We start from the raw sequence: 27,995 nt of genomic DNA, 5'->3' as shown, positions 1-27,995 counted from the left end.
ATTATTTATGCGCTTTCATTATTCCGACAAGGAAATCTAATTGAACAGAATTGGCTCGTTAAAATCGAAAGAAAATTCAGAAAAAAAATTGATAAAACAAGAAAGTGACAATTCCTTGCTTATTTTGTTGGTATTTTAAAATAACAACTCTTTTGTCTTCGAACGAATGATATTCTCGCTATGTTTTAAGATTCAGAGAGTATAAAAGTTGCTACGATATAATAGAGATTAATTAACCGACATCAGCTTAGAAGATTTACGGTAGTTGATAGTTGAATTTGATCAAAAGAGATCGATTTCTGGTTTGTCACAGTATGTAATGCCTCTAACAAAAGTTCTTATACCGTCGAGTAGAGTAAAAAATGTCCATATATCTTATACAAATATGTTTCTGTTTTTACGATGAAGTTTTATATCGTATAATAATCGTCATTAATATTATCAACGTTCTAATAAATAGTGGATATGTTTCACAATATATAAATTATAAAATTTGAGGATGTAATCGGTATCAACTCGCGGATTCAATATAAGAATTCTTTTGTACGCTATACATATATGGCAATTTATCGATTGAAATAAATTGTGCATATTTAACGTTACGTTGCTGGTCGACCGCATTTATCGGGTTTTATTGGTACAGGCTTTCCGATATGATTTTTTCGAATACATTTGTGAATGGACTATTTCATTACCTCATTAATTAATAATTCTTGATAAGATATCTATAAACTTGAATGTAAGAATATTTTAAAGAGTAAAAAGAGATTGATTGAATTTAGAGAAATTAATTTTGTTTAGAAAAAATATTGTTAAATTCTTTTAAAAATAGATATCTTTTAAGAATTTCCGAAAAGTGCATTTTGATTGTAATAATTTTTGTGAAAAGGAACATCTAATAATAAGAGACAAATTATGATAATTTTTTCCTTCTGGAGAAAGGAAGGGAAAAATAGTCGTAATTTGTCGCTTTATTATTCTTTTTTCTTTCTTTTCTACGATTGATATTTTTTCTGAGACTGATTTTTTTGGCTAAATTACTCTATTATCTTCCTACTCTGGCGTCAAATATCGTGAAACGATAGCAACTGATGCATCGACGTCGATTACTTGTTCTCGAGTACGCGAGAGTATCGTTTCTAAAGTATTAAAATGCAATCAATTGCGTTGAATACGTAATTAATCTAACAGATCTGATTCCCTTTGAAAACTGATGACAACACACACACACACACACGCACACGGAAGATACGTAACAGACTTTTTGCATAGGTATGGCTACATTTGTTTTAATTCCCTGCTTTTCCTTCCTCTACTCGTAATTATGTCGGCTATGGAGAAAAGACCGTGGAAGAAATTTAGCTTTTTCGAAGAAAGAATCTTTGTAGTATCAGTTGAAATCTGTTTGCCTTAATAATCTGATTCCCTTTAAAAAATAAACACACACACACACACACACGCGTACATATACACACGGAAGATATACGTAACAGAGACTTCTCGCACAGATATGGCTACGTTTGTTTTAATTCCCCGCTTTTCCTGTCTTTATCCGTAACAGTGGCGGCCATGAAGAAGAGGCCGTGGAAGAAATTCAGCTTTTTTTCGGAGAAAAAATCTCTGTAGTGAAATAAACGCGATCGTCCTATTAATTGAGCGAAGAGTGATCATTCTGAATCGGGATTCGCGATTCGCACTTTTATAAAACAATCAGCTGGGATCATCCGTCGTCGCGAAACGTCATCGATGTCGAATGATATATCCGTACATTCCATATACGTTCTGAGAAAAAGCTTAACATCGAGAAAAATATGGGGATATATATTATCTCCTATGTGTCGTTCAGTCGAATTCGAAATAGATTATATTCATGTATCCACGTTGCCGCAGCAACTCGCGGTAGCACGCAAAGAGAACGCTCATTCTCTAAAAAGTCATTTTCCCATTTACGAATTTTGGCCGACTCGGTCCTTTTTTTTTCTTTTTCTGTATTTTTTAATACTCGCGATTAAGATAGAGAAAAAGTCGGACATATTACCCTAGAAAGGCGTACCCGCGCGCTTTATTCTCTCGACGTTTGATCGGCTCAACGTAATCTTTTAACCCTTTAACGCCGTGCGTTTATTGATTTAATTTGCATTTTAATTAATCCTCCTTTGATCCCCTCGGCATCTAACGTGTTCATATAGTCATAGCGTATAACTTCGAAGCCTACTAAAAAAAAAGCTATGAAATTTATATGTATATATCGTTCATTTTAATACATTAATAGTCAAAATTCTTGAATTTTATAAGTGAATCGCAAAATTGTAATACTCTGACGTTAAAGGCTTGATAGTACATCAGATCAAGTACAGATATAATTTGAAACTCAATGCACTGCTTGATTGATATGAAATTTGCACGTGCAATTTTTATCTATCAAACGCAGAAAAAGAGATAAAATTATATAAGACGTATGCCATTCTAAAGTACGTTCCGATAAGTTATTTACATTATTTGTTATGTTTCCTAACGCGATTTTGAACACGCTTTCGATCACTCGTCGTGCGGATGAATAAAAACGACCGAGTCGGCGGATAAACTTTGCGTAATAGTAGTAATAGGCCATAATTCCTAGTCGTAAAGTATGAAAAGTATCAACAAATTTGAAAAATCCCCGTCCGTCTCCCGTTTAGGCAATTATCTTCTTTCGTTATGCGAACGAAGGGTTGCTCGCATTCGCTTAAAAAGGACTGTCGCTTACATTGCCTAGGAATTTGACTTTACAACAACGCGATCGCGCCACGCTACACCCATTAGAAGATCGTTCCTTGACTAAAAGGCGAAGAAATTGATATACAATTCAATTAATAATTGACAGATAACCAATTAATACGTATAGGATGGTCCTACGGCAGAGAAGGCGTAAACTCCTAAGATTTCAAACGACATAAACTTTTTCTAATTTTAACATCGCCACACGGACCATCCAGTACATTGATTGTGTAGTTACTTCGCGTGTATACCTCTCTTTAATCTCTCTATGTGTTTTTTCTCTTTTTTTGTCTTTTTCCGCTATATAATAGAAATCGTGTGTATCTGTATGTATGACATCTCGTACCGAATGCATTCATGATGAGAGTCTCTCCCGCGCTTTCTCTCGTCTATATATATCCGGCATTCGAGAGTACCACTTGCAAGCACGAGATACTTGTGTATATGCATTATTAACCATTCCACATATACACATGGTGCCTTCATGTGCGCGGCCGAACTGAAGGTTTCGAAATTTTAAATAGTTAACAGTAACATCTCGGCGTGAACATTGTACAGAATGACCGAATGACGTACGAGAAGCGAAACTTCCCCGAGATAGATGATTCGCGAATTCCCTGTCAATGGGCCTGCGTCGACAAAATCGCAATTAACTATCCCATTTGCACGAAAATAAAAAAAAACTCATTATTACTTGCGATGAAATATTAATTAATATATTTCTTCTCTATTGAATAATTTGAAAATTTATGTAAAAAAAATATGAAAAGATAAATTAATTTTACATATCAAGAAAGATCAATTTCAATTAATAATTTAAAAATTTAATTTAAGATTGTCAAAATCCTTTTTACGTGGATGTGGTCAGTTAAGTAAAATGTACATTCAATACATTCAGTTGATAGTTGACTTCACTTAAAGCCCTCCCTATATTGTGATTTCGTCGACGTGTCATTTGCTTCGAAGGAAAAATGTCACGATCGTTCTTACTGGAAAATAAGCCGTATAATTTTTTCGTTAAGTTTGCGAATTCTTATAAAAAGAAAGAGCTCTTAGGACGATTCTATTACTTCGGGACGAGACATCTGACGCGGGACGCTTCTCGTAGAGAGTGTGAAGTACGCACACATAGTGGTTCACAGATACAAAACTAACTAAATCTTACGAGATACGGTGAGCAATAATTCCAGATATGTACAGAAGTTATGTTACAGACGTTACAATATAAAGATATCTCCCGACGACACGAATATCGTGTATTCGCGGCCTGGAATTTTAGCTTTTCAACGTGCGACGATCGTTTAATAATAATTTTCCCCTCCTTCGACAATAATGCGAATCGTGTTGAGAATTCCTCGCGTGAATTAATCATGATATCCTGACGGATATGCAGGATACGCGCGTACGGCCCAGTCTGTAATATGTGCAGCCTTCGTTTTTTGAAATTCTCTTAATAATTGATAGGCTACCCTGTTTCGTTATCATTATGAATGGTATCCCCCATGTCCACTCTATACATCACGACGTATTTTTCAAGATACGCTTCTTCTCGATCGCACTAGAATAAATCGAGGATCGATCGCGCCATAAATCGTTCTCGAAGCTGATAAGTCATAAGTTTCGTCTTCAAAAACTTTTGAATTCAGAAATGATGCGTATTTTTATTACTTATTAAATTCGCCTGGATATCTCAATCTGTTGGCAACGCATTTCTTAAACCACAGATTTATTTAGCTTTGTCACAATATTTTAAATCTAGTTTCTCAAATTCTTTACATATTAGATTACTTATTTTGGATGCTATAAAAATTATTATTATAGTTAAATCATATTTTTAATTTTTGTGATATTAGAATCTGTAAGAATAAGAAATGGACTTATCAAGTTCCTCTTTTGAATCTTGCGATCCTCGGTAACGAGCTACGGCGTATCGAAGCAGAAAAGATATATGCTAAAAAAATAATAATAACTTAACTCGTTATAAATGAGATTACGCGGGGCTTTAGTCGCGCGTTTTTCTTTTTTTGGGGGAAAATATGCGCGACGAAACCACAACGCCGTGGAGAACATCGCGCCGTTTCGTATTTTTCGTTACGTTTTTTTTATATATATATCATTTATCAATAGATATTTACACGAAGCCGTCCCATCTCGCGAACGAGCTTATTTCAAATAGAATTCGCTTTCACGTAGTGCCGTCAAACTATATATAGGCCCTATGCTCATATTGACAACAGGTGTATAATATATTTATATATATATATATCTAATGATTTTTCGCTATCTATTTTACAAATGCGAACAACCGCAAAACACACGGTGATCGATTCCCTTCGCGCGGACTTGCGCTATTTACTATCTGTTCGTCGCACGTGGAACTTGAGGCCGGAGAAAACGCGAAGTCACGGACTTATCGTCATCACGTAAGCCACGTGACCGTCGCGACGTCGTCGTTAATCCTTAACGTGCGTCCTTAATTTGCGGATGCTGAACATTTCTTATAAGCTAATCTCTCAATTATTTTTCCCTACAAATACAAAAAGGCAGCGCGACACAGTAAACATCGAAGTGGCAGCCGAGACATCTTCGCGTTACATTAGGATTAGGTTTACATTTGACATTCGTTGCATTTATGTTCATGGTGCTCGATGAGTACAACGTCTGATAATCGATAGATTCAGATTCTCAGTCACAATTAATATCTTTCTTTCGTGATAAAACAAACCCGCTAATATAAGAAGATATCAAATTTTCACTGTAGTGCGAATTAAAAAGAAAGCGTTCTATAGGACGGAAATCTACAATGAAATCTTTGATGTTTTATATATATATATATATATATATGTATATTTGAAAATTTGTATCTTTCTTTAATATATCGTATTTTAACTTTATTGCCAAGATTATTTAATGCATTAAAATAATTGCTCTAAGAAAGACTTTTACCATCTCATTGCTAATGAGAAAATTATCACAAATGTAATTATATGACAAATGTAAACCCAGCTTCTCCGTAAATTACCAGAAAAATCTACACGATAAAGCTTTCAGCCTCATAAATCATTCTCGATATTTTGCGAAAATAATCGCGTATCTCAACGATATCACGCACTTTTCAGTATTCGGCTACCACCGCGACAGCAACAATTCGCGACGTGATTCGTTCGGACTTTTCGTTTCTCGTCGCTCGAGCGAGTCTTATTAAACGCTTATTATATAGAAGATCTAAAGTATGTCAATAGAAGATTGTCGATACCGAGTGGTCTGTTTTCGCCACTGACCGAAGAGAGTGCCTTCGATCCACGAACCCAACCAACATCGCCACCCCTCGTACTCACGAATTTCGTTCGAGAGCACACTACTCACGGCGCTTTTCTTCTTAAATCTAATCTTATTGACCCAAAAAGGGAGAGTCCGTTCCCTTCGATATTGGCGTCTTTTCCGCACTGGCAGTGTGTCTCATCAGCGTGTGTTACGTTCACCATCGCAACGAGACAGTTTGATTTCAAGTGTAATCCTAGCGCAAGCGTATCATTAACCACGACCGAAACGTTCATTGACGCATTTACATACGATACCTTCCTAATTTCGTCGAATTTCATTAGCGGCAGATTTTTCTTTGCGCTAAACGACGGTGGAAGATGTCTTTCTATCGCTGCTCGACGAAGCTTCAGGCAGACTCCACGCACCAAACATTTCCTGCGCACCCTTCCAATCAACATTGTCAGGAACGTATCTCATCTCTTGATAAGCGGTCCCAACTACTGCATCCTGAACGTGTCCGTAGGGGCCTGGTCTCAGAATATTGACTGTATTCTGCGCCGTTCCCCCATAATTTCTTCTCTTCGTCAACAATCTCGTCGTGACGTCCGGTCGCGTTTTCCGCAAAGTCACATCCGATTCCCAAGGGCTACTCGAGGATCTGGACCAAGTTCTAGACGCGTGTAACGAATCTTCGCGTCCATCTCGATGATGCCAGACTCTCTCGTTGATTCGCTTACTGATCTCGTGCTGGAAGTCCACGTGACGTTGCCGCACGAGTTCCTGATGATCTCTGCTGGCTCTTCGCAACTGTCGAAGAACCAGTTCAATATACTTGAGCGCCTCGCCATTCTCGGCCATCCGTTGTGCTCGGTCCGTGGCTCCGCCATGACCCATATCGCCCCGCGACCTTCGCCCTAGAAGTCGCTCACACTCGGCTCTGTAACGTAAACGTTCCGTGTTATAGCGGATCCCATCGTAGCGATATCGACTTCGTTCGGATTCGTCAACAGGGTATCGGGGATCCTGCGTCGTCGACTTTATCGTTGTCGCCGCGCATGAACCGAGCGAATAGCGGGATGTCCCGAGGACACGGCCGAGTTCGAAGGTGGTTTCAGTTAGGCCCGAGTATCGACGGTTCTAATTCGGATAAATCCCCTGGCCTCATACGTGCGTTGCTAACGTGCCCACCGCCGATGTGCGTTTCACTGTCGCCATGGCACCATTTGGACCGCCGGTGATATAATGCGCTGATAATGGAGCCTATAAAACAGAAAAAATTGACAATTATTTGACAATTTAAGCCTTTCTTTTTTTCTATAAACACCTCTTTGTGTGTATGCATGTTTCAATGCATGTTTTTCTCTTTACATTTAAAGATTTAAATTTAAAAAAATGTTTAAAGTGGTTTTTCTACTATTATATAAATAAATACACATACATACAGTGGTTGGCAAAAATAAAAGGCCATCTCATCTAATAAGCCTGTTTGCTTCACGAAGACAAAAAAATAGGTGTTCTATAACTGAAATTGAAAATACTATATTAATTAATTGGTTTTAATTAAAAAGTCATTGAAATCTTTCATTTTTATTTCTAAACAATAGTATATTTAATCATATATTTAAGAGTGACAAAAAAGTTAATTAAGATAATATAGTATTTTAATTTAAAGAAACAATATTATTTTAATTAATATTTTATATGATTTTCTTTAGCCGCAATAGCTTTTTGAAGTCTTGGTATATTTTCAATTAAATTTTTCAAATGTTACAAGTCAGATTCTCCAATGCTAGTTTGATATTGATATAATTAATGAAATTTTGGGGAGTCTTTGTTGAAACTTGAACTAAAAGATAATTTTATATTTTGCAAGATAAAGACTGGTAACACACAGCAATAAAAGTTAAGTTTTTTTTATGTCAAATCAAATAACTTGAATGGTCTCAGCAGTCTCTAGATTTGAATTCAATCGAAAATTTGTGAGTCATTCTGGATAATAAAGTTAACAAATACAGAGCAATTAAAAAGAATTTCTATTTTGAAGCACTATGTACACTAGCAATAAGAGAATCTGGACTTGTAACATTTGAAAGATTTAGTTAAAAGTATAAAAGACTTCAAACAGTTATTAAGGCTAAAGAAAATCATATTGACTAAACATATTAATTAAAATAATATTGTTGTTTCTTTAAATTAATTAAAATATAATTAGCTTTTCTCACTCTTAAATATACTTATTTAGAAAAAAATAGTATGTGTATATTAAAAACAAGCTTCCTCCATAAGAAAACAATAAAAATGATTCCCTTTTAATTAAAAACACTTAATTAATGAATTTTTAATTTGTTACAAAAAGCATACAACGTATCTTTGTCTTATCTTTATGAAGCTAACTCGTCTATATATGTGACGACTTTTTGCCAGTCACTGTGCACATATACATACACATGGTACATATCTAAAATTAATAATTAGCAATACATATACATACATACATACATATGTATTAACTTATTAACTTGTTTTTGATTCCAGAAATAATTTACAGTGCCACGACTAAACTTCACCAATCTTCACCGGTCGGTTTACGTCACATACGCCATAAACAAAAAAATAATCAAGTACCAGAAACAAACATAAATCGTGATCACAGCGCAACCCCAAGTAAAAAAATTGACCATGAATTAAGGTACGTTTCAATGATAAAAAACAATGAACATTGCGCGTCCGTTCTAAAAGACTTCCTTATCTAAGATCACGTGATCGATTTCGGCCAATTAGCGGTCAGCGTCGCGACGATATTTTCGAGACGAATTATGGTAGGTGTTGATCCATCTTCAGTTCCTGCTAGGACTCGTCGGAGGTCATAGTTGCTCGTGTCGAAATTGATTTGCGTCGTCTTGTTTGGTGAGTCTGACTTTTTCTCGCGCATTTTTCGCGTTGCTTTTCCGGTTGCAAGGAAATTCGCGTACGAACAAAAGTCGGGAGTGTCGCGAATCATTCAGAATATCGGTGGACATCGAGGAATATCAAGGTCGCATTCCATTTCACGGCCGCGAGCCATTGTTTTTGTTACGTCTCTGTACTTCAGACGGACAAAGATGAAATGAGAATGCGTCCTTGATATTTCTTCATGCTCCCGAATATTCTGCTTCCCGAAGGAAGCATCGATGGCTTAATCGAGGAACGATTTCGCTCGTTTTTCGGGTGTAAGAATCATAGCGATATCATATCTCAATATGGCGCCGGTTCGCGGATTTTTCGCGCTATTTCTTCTCGGAATCGTGACGTCGCGCGTTCTCCGACTCCTCCTTCGTGTGCTCGTCTTCTTCCGTCGAAGAAGCTTCGCCGAAAAGTTCAAAATTTGACCGACCAATAAGAGGCCGAGGATCGCTTCGTCCTGATTGGTCGAGCGTTCAGCCTAGATAAATGTAATTTGCGAACACAGTCTAAATGACTTGCTTCACTCTTCACTCTAGTCCACCTTCAAGTCACTTCGTTCGCGTACTTGTCGCCGGTTCGGTCCGCGAAAATACGGGTGTGAATATGTTAATTAGCATCTTCACGTCGGTATAATTATCGAATAAATCCGATCGCGTCGCGTGGCCGGACATCGTGATCGTGATCGCGATCGCGATCGCGATCGCTCGTGCGAAATTGGCCGCGAATCTCGCTCGAAGCTCGACGGCCGTTCTCCCGAAAGCGCGTGACGTCATGGCGTCGGTTCGAGCCACCGAAAGTTAGCCCCGAGTCAGCGAAGAGAACGGATCGCGAGAGTTGCCGGGTGCGTTTTCGACGCGAATTTCCAAAATTTTTCGGCGTCGTCGGTCGTGTTCTAAGCGAGTGAGTGCGCGTTTCCGGTCGTATTTCCGCGTCGTTGTGTCAGAGTATCGTTACGCGATGAAGTAAACTCGTGATTCTCGTAAAAATCGTATCGACTACGACAATAACGCGGCGCCATATTGCTATTGTTACATTCCAGTATCGTGCATTGTGCTCCAAAATTTTGTCGTGGATCGTCGAGTCGGAAATAATTAGCAAAGCGGGAGAAGTGCGTGTAATAATCGAAATACGCGATCGGAAAATTTTTGTTTCGTGAAGTGCCGAGTTCGCTCAACCTTCAATCGGCGACTTCTCAGTGCGTCGCGAGGGGGAAGTCGCACCGTCGAAAAAAAAAATAACGCGAGTGTTACAAGGATTATACAAGGATTAGTTCCCGATGCAGAGGAATACACGTCGAGGCCGGAAAAAAGGAATAGCGAGTTGAAATGTGAGTCGAATTATTTTTAACACATATGGAGGAATTATTAAAATGATTAAAAAAGAATAAAGTTTTAAGATTCCGTAAAAAATGCAAGCAGATAAGAAATCGTAATTTTTTTAGTATAATACTGAATAATTAAAAATTAAAATTTTGAATTTTATATTTCTTTCGATTGAAAACTCTAACAATAAAATGTGCATTTTAATATATTGAGATCCAAAAATAAACTATATAAAAATCTTTTAATATTTATTCCTTTACTCTACTAATTACTATATATTATTAAATTAAATATAATAATACTCTATTATTAATTTTTAGTATTACATGCTTATTTATATATGTTGAATGATAGATACATTTGATAAAGGAGGCGTATGTATATACATATACACATATATGTATGTACATTTATTCTTCATCTATTTATATTTTTTATAAAATCTTTTTTAATATATACCTATACAGGGATTAAATTATTTAAAAGAAAACATAAAAAAAATTAAGTAAAATTGCAAGTAGATAACAAATTTTTTTAGTATAATATTCATGATTAAAAAGTAAAAGTTAGAATTTTATATTTTTTTAAATTTCCAAACTAAATATTTTATCATATTGACATTTCAAGTAAATCACATAGACACACACACACACACAATATATCAAAAATTCCTTTCATATTAGTTACTAAGTATTATACAACTATATAAATATAATATTCTACTATTAATTTTTAATATTTACATGCTTATCTATATATATATATATATATATATATATATATATATATATATGTTGAATAATAAATTTATTTGACGAAGGAAGAATATACATTAAAATTAAGATTTCTGATTTTATCTAGGATAGTTCGAGTTTCTGATATAGTTCAAACAAATATAGGCCATTAAACATTAAAACAACGAAAATGTCTTAGGACCATGCAACGTCTCACTTTGTTTAATGACATTTTCCTTATGAGTAATTATCAAAATTGAAAAGATTTAAATTTTATATGAGTTCTAAGAACAATTCTGCTTTTTAAAGGCAAAAATATTGATAAGGCTAAAATAAAGACAACTCTATATATGTATATAGACATCGAGATGAGACGCCGGTCCATTTTCGAGAGTGCTCATTAAAGCAGTTCTCCTATAGTTTTTAACATGTACAATGCCTTTTCAAAGAGTTTTGATAATTAAAACACTTAGAAATTTTTTAAATAATTATTTTGCCCGTAAAATGCATATTCTCGAAATTAAAGATGATATGTCAGTCGATTTTCAAGAGATATTTTTTAAACAGTTCTTTGGTTTTGGGATGTACAATGCTTTTCAAAAGTTTTAAAAATTGAAACAAATTTTTTAAAATAATTATTTTGTTTGTAAAATGCATATTTACGATATTAAAGGTGATATACCAGTCGATTTGCGACAGTTCTGTTTTTTTAATATAGTTCTCATATAGTTTTGGCACGTACAATTTGCCTTTCCAAACAGTTCTAAGAATTAAAAAACTTAAAAATTTTTTTAAATAATTATTTTGATCAAAACGTATATTTTTTAATTCAAAGTCGAGATGCGAATCAAGAATTTTTTTCTCTTTCTAAAACAGTTCTCATAATTGTTGGCGTCTCAGTTTGTCCTGAGGCATTTTCCTTTATAATAGCCGGAACTATTTGTTTAAACTATTAGAAACTTTACAATTATTGTAATTAAAGTCAGAACTCTTAATTATTTATGAGTTTTCACAAAACGAGATGCCGATTTCACACACATAAAACAGTGTGCATGTATAAAATGAAAACGGAGCAGCATGTACGAGCTATTGAACACAGTAGTATAAACCAATGATAAAGTCATACATCGAACCTGGCACAGATGGTCGAGTGCAAAACTAATGATATTTGAAAAAATTGAAAAACTCGAGTGAATAAAACCAAAATTAATTAATGCATAAAAAGTATCTTAAAATTATGACGTTTCCTATCTTTGGGCTTTCTTCAGCGCATAATATATAATTTGTAAAATAAAAAAAGTAAAGAGTTATCGCAGTCATTTCAAATTTTAATATAAAAAAATTATTTATTGTACATTATTATGGTATTTTTCTATGTAATTATGAAGGAGAAAATTGAAAATCGTATATGTTTCACTATATATAGTAATGAACTATTACGTCGTTCTAAATGTGTATGACTTATCATTGATTTATACTACTGTGTTCAATAGCTCGTAAGTATATGCTAAATGATCCGTTTTTCATCTATGCATACTATTTCGATCACATGTAACTGCAGGTAATATAAATGTCATGCTTAATTATAATAAGAACGTAAGAAAAGAATAATAAATTCATTGTTACACAAATTTGATCAGTTATAAAAGATAGATAATTTAACAAAAAAAAAGAGATAAAAATGATTTAAAAAATAAAACAAATTAGGGTATTTTATCGCGCAATCCTGTACATCTCTTCACAAACATTAAAATCCATATTTAAATATTCTTTAATATCATACTTGAATATACATATCTTGAGATTAATTTATACCGATGAAGCCTCAATCGTGATTCGAATACGACTTACTTGAGTATTAAATTTTGTTCATCCCATTTGCTTTCGCGAAATTCTTCGGATATTTACGTCTTACGTGAGAAACAGAGATAGAACAAGGCGGAAACAATTTGAAGTGGGAATATATGCGACGGGGAATTGAAATGGCCGTACGGGGAAGGATTAGCGTTGCAAAATAAAAATAGCGCGCGCGCAGCTGCAATGGCTTTGCAATATTGACAGTTTGCTTCCGATCTACTCCAAGCTGCACGATGCTTCGCAACACTCTGGCAGGGGCGGGAGAACGTGGGGGAGGAAAGCGGGAGGTGTAGCAATGTAACTACGTTTAGGAATTTGACATACATTCAGCATTGTGTACCAACCTGCGGGCCAGCGCCGTTCAAGGTATTCAAGCTATTCATTCTCATTGCCTGCGTGTATGGCGGTGGTGCCGGCGTGACTCCCGGCACGGCTGTGTGCGGCGCGTGTCGGAGCTGCTCGGCCGCTGACATTCTGTGTTTGTTCGTAAGAAAGAAACGCAGAGTTAGTGAGATGCAGGAAATCGGACTGTTTTTTTTTAGATTTATATTTAGAGGGAGAGAGAAAAGAGAGAGAGAAAGAGAGCGAGACGCAGAGATGCAAGCAATAATTGAATTCAGTAACCCATAGAATTGTCCCATTTTCGGTTGTTTATGCGGGGTTTTTATATATGTATACGTGTGTATATTTTGTTTGCACATTTATACATTAATTTATGAAACTAATAGCGAATTCGATTGGATGCACTAGTGCGCACGGAATGCATCTACAGGTTTATCACACAGAAGTATGCAATGACACAAGAAATTAAAAAAGGAAAATAATAGTAAGAACTATTATTGTTGTTATTCAATATGAATGATGATAATAATAACTCTTACTTACTATTCATATTTTACTTTTTTAATTACTTATGTCATTATAAAATTATGTGCAATAATCTTTGTGTGCACTAGTGCATCCAATCGAATTTATTATAAATAATAAGTAAATTTTATTTGAGATAATACACACTGTGAATTACTATTCAGCATTGTCTATTTTTTGTTGCTATAAATATTCATAACTTATACATAGTGAGAATTTTCTCTTAGAACTTACACTGAAAATCATTATAAGAATTTTATAAGAATTTCTCTGATTAATATTTACCACAATGAAAAATATTGATATGTACATAATAAAATTAATCGAACATATTTTATATCGTGGTAGATGTATATTAATATTTTTTATTGTGATAAATATTAATCAGAGAAACTTATAAAATTCTTTCAATACTACATTGTCTCACGATTATCATGATTTTCCGAGTAAATTTTAATTGTAAGAGAAAATTCTCTGTGTAAGTCCTCGATTTCATGTTTTTTTCGTTTAGAGATATTTGTAAAAAATAAATATATTTCGTATATTAAGATATATTGACTCTTTTAATATAGGGATCGATTTACTATGTAAAAGAGAAAAGAGATAATAGAGGTGCGCGGACTGAAATTGAGCTACTTTAAGAAAGTAAATTTCCAAGTTTCGGTTCCGTTACTCAGGCTCATCGTGCAAAGCGTTTCTCCGCGATTTCTGTACCTTTCTCTCTGCTTCGAAGGAAGAGGGGTTTCAGACAGACTTCTGCGACGGAGTCGGTCAGCTTTTGTTCTATAACTATGTTATAAGCGCGCACCTGAATTGAAACCGTAACGAGTTCGCTCAGTTTCGGTCCATGAACCGAAACTAAACTTCAAAAGAGAGTCGCGTCGTCTCGATTCGTATTCGAGTCTGTTTGACTCGGAAATAGTTTCGAGTCCGGATCTGAATTGAAACAAAACACGTGAGATTGTAACTGTTTGCATCTCTCTGACGGAGAAAAGTAAACAAGAAAAGAAAGGTAAGGGTACGTATGTGGGGGTGGTGAAGCGTATAGTCTCTGTGTATCTAAATACAATAGTCATCTCTCTTCGGGATCATCCTCCGTTAGGAGAGCATACAATTTTGAAAACACCGCTAAACGAGAATTCTAAAAATTCCTCGCGAGAAACAAAATTCGATGCACAGTGTAGCGCGAAATTTACGCGAATTTAGAGTGGAGATGGAATTCGAGATGTTTTCCGAGGAATTTGTCTTTCCTCCCTCTCTTCTTCCCGGCTGACTTTTTAATAATCATCGAGCCCCGCCGAGTAATATTTTTAAGAGAGGAAAGAGTATTTTCCTACCAGGCGGAGATGCAACCACGCTTCGCGCTCATATCTAATTTAGTCGTTCGCGACGAACGCGCATTCCCGGCACGTATACGGCGCGAGATTCTCACACACGCAAGAAGACTCGCGGGATGACAAGCGCGCAACGTATAGATAAACGAACGCGACGCCGCTTGAGGTATTCACAGCCGATCAATGGCGCGAGCCAATTATAATTAGTCCGAGGCATCCGCGCGAGTTCAATCTAAAGGCTCTCATGACTATGTTGACACTCTGAAATTTTGGAACTTCGATCGAGCGCGAGCGAGACTGTTTCCTCGGTTTATACGGAGGGAACTATTACACGAAAATTACGGTGGAACTTTCTACGCTTCCACTACAGATTTCGCTATGTAGTTGAAGTCGATTATTTTTGACGAAAACGATGAAAGCATTAATATTATATTATATTAATAATGTAAATGAATTTTCAAATCCTAAAGCATACTTTAACCATTGGAAAGTATTGATTTTGTTCGTTATTAGTGTTAACTCTTATAAATAAATATCAAAGAAATGAAACTTCACAAATTATATTTGTTCTCGCTTTCTTTGTCTGAAGATTTAAATATGTATTACATATATAAATTTACCTGAGGTAGGGATTGCCATATGTCGCGGAAAATCGCGGATCGATCGGCGTTGTTTGCGGAGTTGAAGCACCAAGATTGGCCGAGCTCAGTCCGATTTTTTTCGATGATAAAATGCCACTCGATGGTATCCTGCTCAAGGACTCTCGCGAGGCACCCACACTCTGTGTCGTTGGTGGCATATAATCGCGAGTGTAGTCAACGTATGGCACGTAACCGTTGTTGTTACTTCCATCCTACAAAAACAAATCCCATAAACTTTGCTTTACTATTGAATTATAACAACGAAATATAAATAACGACAAATATTTAACTTTAAAACTGATCATTTCGTGAAATTTGCATTTTATGAAAATATTTTATAATCGTTAAAATTGTTTCTTAAAAATGCAAATTTCACAAAATATTATTTATTATACATTATATTTATATTATGCTATGCAAAATATTAATATAAATTATATATAATATTATTTGAATTTTAAGTATTTTTTAATATGTTTGCGCGAAGACATCAGAATATGAATGAGGAGAGGTGACTTTACTTACATTATTCTTCGGCGGGAAAGAGGGCTCGGTGTAATCAGCGCTGTAACGATAACCGGATAAAGGATTCGGTACTGGTCCAGCAAGCGCCAAGGCGTTCACTCCTCTTGTACTTCCTTCGCCTTCACTGTCAAGAGCCGTGACACTTTCCGCATTGCTGACGCTAGATCCTGCTCGAATGTCCGCTTTGACATCTGAGAGGTTGCTACTCCTATCGCTTTCTCTGTATCGATCGGCGTTAGAATCGGTTTCCTCTGTATAGAAAAAAGTCAACATATATGGTTTCCATTTCAAGAAGTGTCTTCAAACCATCATTTTTAATAATAACGAGATATGAGATTAAATTGCGTTAGTTATTTCTGGAATGAGAAATAATAATGTTGTATCAACATGTGATCTCGTCAAATTACAATTAGCTCGTGTTGTTTGCTATGAGAGTTTTAATAATCATTAAAGACTTTACACTTCTAATACGTAATATATTGTATTATATTTTTCTCCCATTTTAATAACTACTTGATAATAATACGAATGTAAATTATATTTGACTGAGTAAAAATTCTAACATTACATGTAATGATAGCAGTGTTGATGAACGTTGTTACTTAGCTTTATCTTTATTCTAGAAATAATTTGACGAAGGAAGCGTATGTGTATATATGTATAGTATTGTACATGTATACTCTTCCTTAAATTAATGTATCATGCAACATATATAAATAAGCATGTAATATTAAAAATTAATAGTAGAATATTTATTATTTACTGGAGTATTATACTAAAAAAATTACGATCCATTATCTAACTTGCATTTTTTACAGAATCTATTTTAATATATTATGGGGTGAGTAATTTTTAAAATGATTCAAAAAGAAAAGATTTTTTTAAATCTTGAAATTAATTTTTTTCTACTAGGATTTTTTATTTAACATTTTTGTATTATTGTTAACTATGTTTATGAATGATAATGAAATATTTACTCAAAATGTTTTCAATATCTTGATATCTTTATTTACATTAATTATAAATAAATATGCAATATTAAACATTAATAGTAGATCATTATATTTAATTGTGAATAATACATACTTGTAATCATTATTAAAGAATTTTGATATAATTTGTGCGATTTTTGCTTGAAATCTCAATATATTAAAATATCTTATAGTTTTATAAAATCAAAAGAAATATAACATTCTAAATTTTAGTTTTAATCATCTAGTATTATACTAAAAAAATACGATTTATTTATTTGCATTTTTTACAAAATCTTTTACAGAATCTTTTTGAAATCATTTGAAAATTACTGCTTCTCCTTCACACATACATGTGTGGTTTATGATCTCTGGTCTATGGTTTATATTCTCTGGTTTATGGTTTCTGGTCTAATTATTTTCGGTTTTTGGTCTATTGTCTGTGGTTTCTGGTTTGTGTTATATATATATACAACATTCTTTATCAAATATTCTGCATACATTTACGAAGCAATACATTCATATCAGAAATAATTACTTACGCATATCGGTCTCTGGATTTTGCGTTGTTCGCGGCCGTGGCTGCTTAATACGATCGCGACATTGTAGAATGAGAATGACTATTATGCCAATCAGGATCAGGCAGACAACCAAGCCAACGATGATCAAGATCAGTTGCCAATCGACTGGAATCAACGCTAAGCGTCATGCGTGGTTAAAATCTCGTTTACCAGATGAAGAGAATGATGGCGCGCTGCTTATTAATATATATCATGTCTACGTTTAAAAACGTGGCACGAGTCAACAACATCACAAATTCCAGACTTCTCTTTCATAATAACAATTTGTGCTCGTAAATCTTACTTGCGACACTTTTGTAGCTGGTATAAATTTATTTTTATAATTTATTTCGAGATAAAATTCACAGTTGTTGTATTATAACTTGTGGCACTTTTTAGTTTTATTTCATTTTCGTAAATTTTATTGTCTGAATATAATCGGAAATAGGCACGATTTGTAAATAGCCTGTAATAATACGTTTGCTGTACGTTAATAGCGAATCATGAAGGCAATTATTTGATCTCGAGCAGCGATTAAAGTAGTTTGCGAATCATTAACTGAAGAGCTAGCCGTGCAAATGAGCTGATTTAGAATCTCTCTGATCTTATAGAAGTATGAATGACTATAAAGCGTTATGCCCCGATCGTATTATTCTTACAAATTGATCTGAGGCATCGTAAAGACTTTGTGGCAAAGGATTAAAATTGTTGTTTAAAAAATTATTTCAACTGTAACAATTTGTTTGGAAAATCTATGAATATATATCGTGATAAATAATCCTCCTTTTCGAACAAAAATATAAAATTCTTCAGAGCTGTGTCAAGTTGTCAATATTATATTTTTAACATTTCCAGAGACAATGTAAGGATAATAACACATTCCGAAGATAGATATCTAAATATTTCATTTATTTCTTTTGAATATCTAACGTGAAATATCTTCGTATATATTTCTCCGGTGTTATCTTCATGAATATATGTCGATAAGTAAGCTCTGCAGTATTTCAACTCCCTAATCATCCTCAAACTACTTTACATACTTTCAATCTGCTTGAAGAAGTAAATCGATTTATAATACGTTGCTGGTCGATTCCGCAGATATATGTATCTTTTTCTGGGAATTTCATACATAAATGAATAGAAGAATGAAAATTTTTGACTTTTATTTTTTTAATGATTTTCTAATGCTATATATATACTTACGTATATATTTATGTATTCCGTTATTTTCAATGATAATTCCTTTAGCGAATTAAAATTAATTTTATTTTTTAACGAAAATATTGACGCACAAAATTATTAAAGTAAAAATTTTAGACAAAAATTGCAGTAAAAATAACTGCTATAAAATGTGTATATATCCATGCATATAGTATATCTTTCGCTATATGAGTTTATTATTCAACAATGTACATATATCTCCGCGAAATCTTCGGATGCTTATTCGGGAGGGATAAGACGCAGTTTCGCGCGCGCGATGCAGAAGAGAATAATATACGACGGCTATCAAACTTACTGTGTGCCGTCAGCTTGATGATGACGGAATCCGTGCCGAAGCTGTTTGTGACCGTGCAGTTGTAATCCCCGAAGTACGTCGATATGGGATCCAGCAGGGTGACAGTGCTGACTATCCTCTCGCCCGTGTATTCCTCTTGCACGTAGAACGGCGTATTGTTCGACGTGAAATTGAGCTCGCGACCGGCGAAACTCCACACCACCGATTCCGCTTTTGGCACAGATATCGCGGTGCACTTAACCTGGCAGGCACAAATCGGAGAAAATGGTGGTGGAATAAAAAAAAATGCGGTTAAGCGCGATTTCGTCCCTTTCCCCCTACCTCGCCCTCCACCCGCTGGACCATTCTCGCATGGTGACCCGCAACACTCTTCTAAAAATGTTTCAGGGAGAGAAAAAAATGCGGCGAAGCGCGGCATTACGCGATCATCGCGAACCGTGTGTCAAGGAACGTATATATAGAATGTTAGCAGAACATTTAAAAGAAAAAGTTGATATCGCAAACATTATAGCTTACATCTTATTAAATAACGATGCAAATATAGGATATAATTGTAAATATTCGAAATAACGATATAATTTTAATTATAAGCCACTCAGTACGTCAACTTTGTCGGCTTTATAAATTCTCGAGCGTGTTTTCACATCGCGCGGATAAAGTTAAATTATCCAGAGTAAAAATTATACTGAGTGCTTCCTGATAACTACCGCCGCGACTGAAAAGACCTTTCCGGCGAGGTGAGGGAGGGGTGTTTCCGCGCAATAATAATACATGATACGCGCGCGAGTGCGGCGGCACTCAAGAAAATTACGTTGGCATCTCTTTACGCTCGATAGCGCCGACCGGTCGCGCGCTATCAATAATACTTAACCGGCCGTAGGAAGGAGGGAAGAGAGACGCGAGTCGTCGAAGAAGTTATTATAGTTACGCACCTTGACCACTCCCTCGTCGGGCACGTACTGGATCCTTTGCGAGACGATGCTCGGCGGGGCGCGAATATAGATGTTGGCGTAACCGGTCAATTCCGGGAAACCGGGCACCCGGGCTTTGCAATAGTAACGTCCGGCGGTGTCCGGACCCACAAAGACACTTATATTCGGACTGGTGGCGACCGTTCGCTCCGAGTCCTCGTGGTACCAGAGGATCTCTGGCGTCGGATTCCCGTCCACGTCGCACTGCAAAATCTCGGTCGCGCCGTAATGCGTTTCCACGGATACGGGCGGGTGCCGAAATTGTGGGCCGTCTGAGAAAGAAATTCAATTTTAACCCCCGGGTCAGTTCCGCGAAATGAACTCGCGGAAAAATGTTGCTTCCTCTCTCTATCTTTTTTTCCTTCTTTTTATATAAGCCTCCTATTATATAAGTCGTCTATTCTCGTACACGGTTTATTTCGAGAGAGCGCGCATTTCCGCTCTATTTTATATCATTACGCGATTTCACCTTTAATATACCGGCTCGTCGCAACTGCTTTACGGTAATACGAAATTTTTCTTCGAACGATACGCGAGTACGCCTAGCGTTCTACCTTATATTTTTCTACGCGATTGTATCTTTAATCCGCTGATTTGATTTCCAAGATGAAATTAAAGCCGGAATCCTTGCGCGGATCACGAAAATTACGAGAAATGTGAAAAAAAAAGTGTAAAGATAAATCCAGAGATCTTTTACGCGCGCGTGATATTTCATCCGAGAAAGTATTTGTGTTTGCTAAACTGATTATATTTTATACGGTGTGTTAAATTTTTTTTGCGATACTTACATCTTATATCTAAGGTTTGACTCTCCTCGCTTTTACCGACGTCGTTAGAAACCTCGCACTTTACAGTCGCGTCGTGCAGATCGCGAGTAGCGTTGTGAATAATCATCTCCGTGGTATAATCGCCGATCACTTTTTTCTTGTTGATAAACCACCTGAAAAAGAGATGAAATGGTTGCTGCTTGAGAAGAAGAAGCATAAAAATGAAAGTTATAAAGTAGATTTATCTACATAATACGATTTACAACCGGCTATAATAAACAGACGACCGAAACTCGTGGATTATCAGACATATACATTTTTTTCATAACTCTCGCGCATTTTTTTTCTCTCTTCACAATTCTATAATATATTTCATTTCGTCGCCTTTCGCTTTTACTTCGCTTTTTGAATCAATACTTTTTAATAGTCATGCGATGCAGCCAAACAATTATTTCTCCAACTCGATACCGGAACAAACACATCTCTGATACTCTACTATTGTCAATAAATTATCTTTAATATCTTTATACCACAAAATATACACGTATTTTTTAATTAATTTGATTTTTTTAATGAATATAAATATTTAATTTAACATCTTATTTCTTCGTGCTCTCAACTTTTGACATACTTATATCTTAATAATATTGTAATATTTAAAATATTCTTAGAGTTAATTTGAGATTAAAGAATCTAAATTCAAGCGTTATTTATATTTCTCAAATTTAATTATACTTTTTACTTTTAGTTAATTTTGTCAAAAGTAATTATAATGTCTTGACACTTATACAAAGTTCGAGTCGACTTCGAGTCGGTCCAGGAATATTCCTATAAATTTTGTAACGTCAACTTGAAGACATTCTGTGCACGTGCTTTATGACGTTTCTTTATCGTAAAGTGCTCTTCGCCACTCGGCTTCTGCCAGCCGAGGCGTCCTCTCGAAGGATTCGAGCGATTTATCTCGAGCATCGTTTGGCCGCAACAATCGACGAAAAGAGCCTCGGTGTCGTCGTTTCGAATGGTAATAAACGGGCGAGGGCAGGCTGCGCTTTTCACAGCGGACTTCGCGTACAATCAGCGGAAAGACGAGAGAAAGAGAGGGAGAGAGAGAGAGAGAGAGAAGGAGGAAGGGAATAAGGGAGGGAAAGAAAAGGAGAGGAACCGAATCGAACTGGGAGGACGACTTACCGAGCTCGTGTGTCTCTGGAAGAGAGAGAGAAAGAGAGATCAACAGTAGTGCAACACCGCCATCGTTCCCCTTTCGTCTCCTTCGTGCCGCGATCGATTTTATCGGGGCCGTCCGATAGACAATTTACCTCGCAAAGATGTCGGCAAAAGCTCGGTGCTACGTACATTCGCGCGAGTACCGCGCCATAACGACTCGATAAACATTGAGGTGTCTCTTTAGGTCATCCTAGTAAAGGTCAACTTTTCCGGGTCTTCGGAGTGGAAAACACGCGATTGGATTGTGAGGGAATATTTTACACACAATGTTCGAGATCGGCAAAAAATTCATTCGGAAGTTTATCCATTTCAGAAATTTTGGATTATTTTTTTTTCATTTTTGCGCATAAAAATTTATTTTATATATAACATGGGCGAAATAATTTATCCCAATTCCAAGTTAAATTTCCCCCGTTTCATATCTTTTTCTTTATTCTCTCGAGAATTTATACAGTTATTCGTTGTAATATGATCATCCAGAAATACTGATACGATCCATAGCGGATAATGATTCTGTCTTTGTTATTCAACGCTGCGCGAAGGCAACGAGAGTCACGTCGTCGATCTCTCGTTCCTGCCTCAGTTTTCACTTGCGTTCGTATCTCTTTTATGGGCCGTGGCGCGACGACGACCGGTGTAAAAAGCTGCAAAAAGCTGCGAAAGCTATAAAAGCTGTTAAAGCGACTGGCAACTAACGTTTGTTATCCTCACTACTATGTGGTCCTCTGGCTGCTCTTTACTCGTTTCTCCGTCTATCCTATTATCTGTGAATCGCCATAAGCTGGTCAAGAGTTTTTTTTTTTCTTTCTTCATCAAGTTTCAACACACATTGCCTATGCCAGAAAGAGAACTGTGACAACTCAAAAGAAAAAAAAAAATCGATTTCGAGCTTTTGTATTCGCATAAAAAGCCGTCTCGTTCGGTTTATGCTCGCAAAAAGAGAGCTTAAATCCAGCACTTTCTGCGATAAGTTGAAATATTTCTCCTCCGTCGTTAATTATATCAAGCTAATTTACGAAATTCACTCGGTGAAATGTGGTAAAATAATATAATGAAAGGTCGGAGAACCACGTTACGTCGATATTATATGTATATAAAGTTCTCGAAGGGAGCTTTTTTTTTTAAGGTGCGGCATTATGTTCTCCGCGAGCAGCAATACGTGCGCCCTCTCGCTCTTTCTCGAAGCTCGACATTTTTGTTGAGCCGATTTAATCCAAGTGACGATCCGATAATCGCGTATAAATTAATACGGCGCGGACGTTCCTTTTTTCCCGACGGGGATGTTGCGTAACGAATAATTTAAAAGCAATCAAAGCGGAGTGAGACCCCGCAAACGCGCCCCACGCGTTAACACGTGCGCGCGCAACGCCGTCCTGAATTTGACATTGTCCTCTTTGTAGAGGCGGATATCGATCATCCGCCTTCTCTTTGTCGCTCGCAGCCAGTGTACACGAACAACGCGACTCACGTTTTGCTTATACGCCGACGGCATCGCTCACCTGTAGCGACGCGATACTGGGAGAAACTATCGATATTTTGGAAACTTTAAGTAGCTTAAGGCTTACGGAGAATGGATCGCTTTAAATGGGGGGGACTGATACGAAAGCCGGATCACTGCAATTATATTGCATTATATGCGCATACAAAAAGATGACAATTTTTCCCCTATATATTGATATTTTATTTTTCAAATAAACATGCATCGAAAAATATCGAAAAATAGTTTGTCATAATGGAATTTTAAACAAATTAAAACACGAAAAGTCGTCGTCTTTTTGAGGACAATTATTTTCGATATTACAAGAAAATGATTCGATTATCAATATCTGCGATTTAATAACTCAGCTTTTCTTATTGTAATCAATATTTTGCTCTTATTACGGAGATAGGTAAGAGTAACTATATTAAATGATTTGTTTATTTTGAAATCTACGTTCAATTATATTTTTCTTATCAAATAAGAGAGCAGCAAAATTCGGGATACACTTCCTAGTTATTGCTCATAAGTCATGAAGTTTACTTTATTTGCAATAAATAAATGATCTTATTAGTCTTGGAATTTTATTAGCTTTTTACACTCTTTCCTGTAGGAAGACGCAAATTTATGATTTCTTCAAAAGTATTTATGCAACTATTAATTATTCTGAAATATTCCTTCACCCTCTCGATCGCGACAGCTCAGAATGTATATTTAAATTTCTCTATTTCTAATATTAATAAAACAAACATCGATATATATTTCTTTCGTATTATATTTTCAGTTACCTGTATTCCACCTCGGATGGATTGGCCTCGGCGCAACATTTGAACCTAAGCTCGGAGCCTTCAACTATACGATCGATCTTCGAGAGGGACACCTTCGGTGCGTAACGTACCTGAAAACAAACAGAACCGGTGAGTCGAGATACAGTTTCACAGTCTTTTTTTCCGTTTCCTAAACGCTTATCACGCAGGAATTGAATATGGCCCGTTCGATATTATCGTCATGTTCTCATCCCGAACGTGCGTAGCCCGTAGAATAATAATGATGCATATCCATTACCACACGCGCGTTTAAAATTTTCGAAACGTTCGTTATATATATTCATCGGGGAAATATGAGATATATCCCGTAATATATCGTTCAAACTCGATACACTTTTCCGGAATAAAACGAAATTTTAGCTGTTCAATTTTAAGTATTTTTATCCGTAACTTTTTCGAACTGTTATCATATTTGTCATTAAAATTTAGTTTTCTGTTTTTTTTTTTTTAAATTACAGTTTCGTTCAGAACTGTGATCTTTCATATATAGATTTATTGTTTCACTGCTAGAATAATTTTTTACAATAGAAAAATGTTAAAGAATCTAATATTTTTACAAATGAGATTAAAGACAAATATTTCTTACGAGCTAACCTTTAAGATGGAAATTTAATCCTTAATTATATTTTAAGTAACTCTAACTGAAAAATTTAATTTAACGATACTTTAATTATACATGCACATATACACGAAAGATATTGAATTATGATTTATAAAATCAATATTATACAATATTATATTAAGATATTACGATGTATAAGATGGTATTTGATTAAATTTTCTTCCAAGCAAAAATCGAATTAATTTAATAATCCATGAGAGAGGGATCGGACGAAATTATTTTTTAATGATAAATACCTTAGCAGAAATCGAGTCTACCATATATAAATTGCCGAAAGAAAAATTTGCCATTAAAAATGTAATAAAAAGGAGACACTTCCTATATCGAACATTAAATAGCTTTATCGACGCGGGTAATAAAGAAAAAGCACGTCGTGAGAAAATACGAGAGTTCGCTCGAACTCGCCTGCGTAAGAATCGCTTCCAATTAGGACGATATTAACGTCGAACTTATATTAACAGTCGGGGAAAGAGCGCGGGCGATATATATTCGACTCGGTAAAAGAGTTGAGTAATAACTCGTGAGAATTTTCTGCAGAGGCCGGCGCGGCATGGCGCCGGTTCATAATATCGCTCTGCGCCGTCCTCGTTCTCGTCGTCGTCGTCGTCGACGACGTCGTCGCAAATTCGAATGTTCTGCCGGGGCAAAAATCTCCGTTGAGTTCGCTTCGTTGCCCTTTCCATGAAACTATTTGTTCCCTTTGCCACTTCGGATAATGGAGTCTACGTCTCTAAAGAAAAGAGGGCGGAAGTAGTACCCGGAGAGCGCGCCAAAGTAACTCGCGCGTTCGCAGCACGAAAGTTGCGCCAGCGGATGGCGATTACCGCGCGCTAACCGCTTCTCAAGACACGACGTTAATTATTATACGTCGCCTCGTTACCCTCGTTACCCTCCTTCCACCCCCTGTCCCGGCCGCGCTTTCGCGCGACTCGCGTTAATTTCTTCCTCCGGTCAGCGAGTAAAAAGAGCGCGCAAAAGGCAGTGATTTTATTTCCCTTTAAGCGAGATTTCTATCTTCTCTCTTCTCTTCTCCCGCTCTCTCTCTCTCTTTCTCTCTTCTGCCTTTATTTTCTTTTATTCTTCTCTGATTTCTCTCGTTGACGGTTTCTACGCACAGACTTATTTCAGAATATTAGTCCGTAATATTTTTCCGGAGGAAAAAGCGCGCGTAAGTGTCTTAAGTTAACTCACAAGAGTTTTATCAAAACTATGCAAAGTAGGACCTCGTTTGTTTGTTAGGACTCGGCTTTAATTATCGGTACGTACCTCGACGCGTAGTTTGGCGCTTTGCGGCGAACGATCCGCCGCATTTTGACTTTGGCACGTGAAGGTTGTGTTGTCGTGATCCTTCCGCGGCATCACTCTCAGGGTGGACTTTACCGTGTGGAGAGGACCGTTATCGAACAGCTCCTTCGAGGTTTTGATGCCACGATGTAGCACGTTGCCCAGTCCATCGATCCACGTGATCTGCAAGAAACGTTACAGTTAAAAATAGCGTAGCTCAAGAAAACACCTGCACGAGGGAATTGACCCGTGACCGGAATTCTTATGTTTTTATTACCATAATGGTACCCCTGGGTTTTAAAAAGTTCAAACTTTTTTTTAACCGCTTTTTAGAAAATTGTTTCAACAAATACACATTATCCTGCCGTCGCATCGGTATAGTTAATTGACGATATCTAAAATATCTTTGGAATAATATATCGAATTTTGTTTCAAAATATTAATTGGAGCAAGAAATTTTAAAAATATCACGCTGCATAATTTATTCCACTGCGCGAATGGATAAAAATCAATAGTCTCGAAGTTGTCGGGTGGGATGCGTACAACCAATTAATACTAAAGCTGCGAACGAATTTCCGTGCATAATGATTGAGTAACATGATTGTTCTATCGGGCCTGTTCAAACACAGTCGTGCACGGACGTGCACTCGCACGTACGCGTACATATGTGCATGCGTGTCGCGGAAATCAAGCTTATCGGCTCTAATTAGACACCTCATGCGAGAGTTCCCGCTGTTTGTTATCGATATGAGATCTCCGGCCTGCAAGTGCCGCAGCGTCCTTCCGCGTTCACCGCGTTAGGGATCACTAGAATAATCGTATTTCCACACAGCACCGCCGTACTGATTAGAATTGACGATATCGTACCATGATTTATGCACTCGGCACGCACCATTTTTATGATGTATTTAAGTATTTGTCAATTTTACTGCGCGCGAGTCTCTCTCGTGTAATATTTTTACTTTTCAAGTATTTCGTGATTATTCTGATAACTCTTTGCTTTTCTAATTAGTGACGCGCAATTTATCGTATTCATATTTATTAAATTTAAAAAAACAATACAAAATATACCAATATTTATACATTCTCTCGTATTATTTTTTTTATTGTGTATTATATTGTATATAAAAACAAGAAAAAATGTTACAATGTTTGATTGAAATATCTAGTATAGAATATCTGTAATAATAACCGGTGTTACATAATCCATTTTATAAATATTTTTTTGGAACATTCTGCATAATAAATTACAAAGTTTCGAGTACGTGTTTTAGAATGCAATTGAGCACACATGTGCAACGAGGATATGTAATATTATAACATATTATTCAGTGTTGCTGATTCGCACGAATGGCACGATGCTAAAGTTATTACATTTCAAACTTGAGAAGAGTATAATGCATTCCCATAAATATGAAGGCAACTTGAGTCGTGGTAGAAATACCGGAAATCGCAACGATTTGCCTTCTCTCTTGCAATCAACGCATCGAATATGCTTTTTGTTGACGTCCTTTCGCGCGCGAGGCGGACTT

General features: G+C 36.1%; 1 protein-coding gene and 1 long non-coding RNA gene across 6 annotated transcripts in view; one reads left to right on the top strand and one right to left on the bottom strand.

Moving 5' to 3' along the window:
- Window position 1: 1 nt before the first annotated feature.
- LOC114936429 (irregular chiasm C-roughest protein) overlaps window positions 2-27,995 on the bottom strand; it is a 137,357-nt gene continuing 109,363 nt past the window's right edge. Inside the window, exons 5-14 of one of the 2 annotated variants that reach the window (XM_029309617.2) lie at window positions 26,446-26,646; window positions 24,519-24,628; window positions 21,051-21,202; window positions 20,224-20,534; window positions 19,292-19,532; window positions 17,758-17,913; window positions 16,245-16,495; window positions 15,699-15,931; window positions 13,222-13,351; window positions 2-7,281 (exon numbers count right to left, since the gene is read on the bottom strand). In XM_029309617.2, coding sequence (XP_029165450.1) covers window positions 7,183-7,281; window positions 13,222-13,351; window positions 15,699-15,931; window positions 16,245-16,495; window positions 17,758-17,913; window positions 19,292-19,532; window positions 20,224-20,534; window positions 21,051-21,202; window positions 24,519-24,628; window positions 26,446-26,646 — 1,884 coding nt within the window. In that variant the 3' untranslated portion in view covers window positions 2-7,182. The remainder of the gene's footprint in view (window positions 7,282-13,221; window positions 13,352-15,698; window positions 15,932-16,244; window positions 16,496-17,757; window positions 17,914-19,291; window positions 19,533-20,223; window positions 20,535-21,050; window positions 21,203-24,518; window positions 24,629-26,445; window positions 26,647-27,995) is intronic. The other variant, XM_029309618.2, reaches the window with a different exon arrangement.
- LOC114936433 (uncharacterized) overlaps window positions 8,876-27,995 on the top strand; it is a 198,234-nt gene continuing 179,114 nt past the window's right edge. For 3 of the 4 annotated variants that reach the window (XR_014925480.1, XR_014925478.1, XR_003820707.2), the window contains exons 1-3: window positions 8,879-9,230; window positions 10,004-10,291; window positions 24,515-24,647. This is a non-coding gene — a long non-coding RNA (uncharacterized LOC114936433). Of the gene's footprint in view, window positions 9,231-10,003; window positions 10,292-24,514; window positions 24,648-27,995 lie in introns of all 4 variants that reach the window. The other variant, XR_014925479.1, reaches the window with a different exon arrangement.

The sequence above is a fragment of the Nylanderia fulva genome, unplaced genomic scaffold, assembly GCF_048542155.1.
Source record: "Nylanderia fulva isolate GAGA-0341 unplaced genomic scaffold, ASM4854215v1 Scaffold40, whole genome shotgun sequence".
NCBI classification, from domain to species: Eukaryota; Metazoa; Arthropoda; class Insecta; order Hymenoptera; family Formicidae; genus Nylanderia; species Nylanderia fulva.
This window is presented reverse-complemented; position numbering and strand designations above follow the sequence as displayed.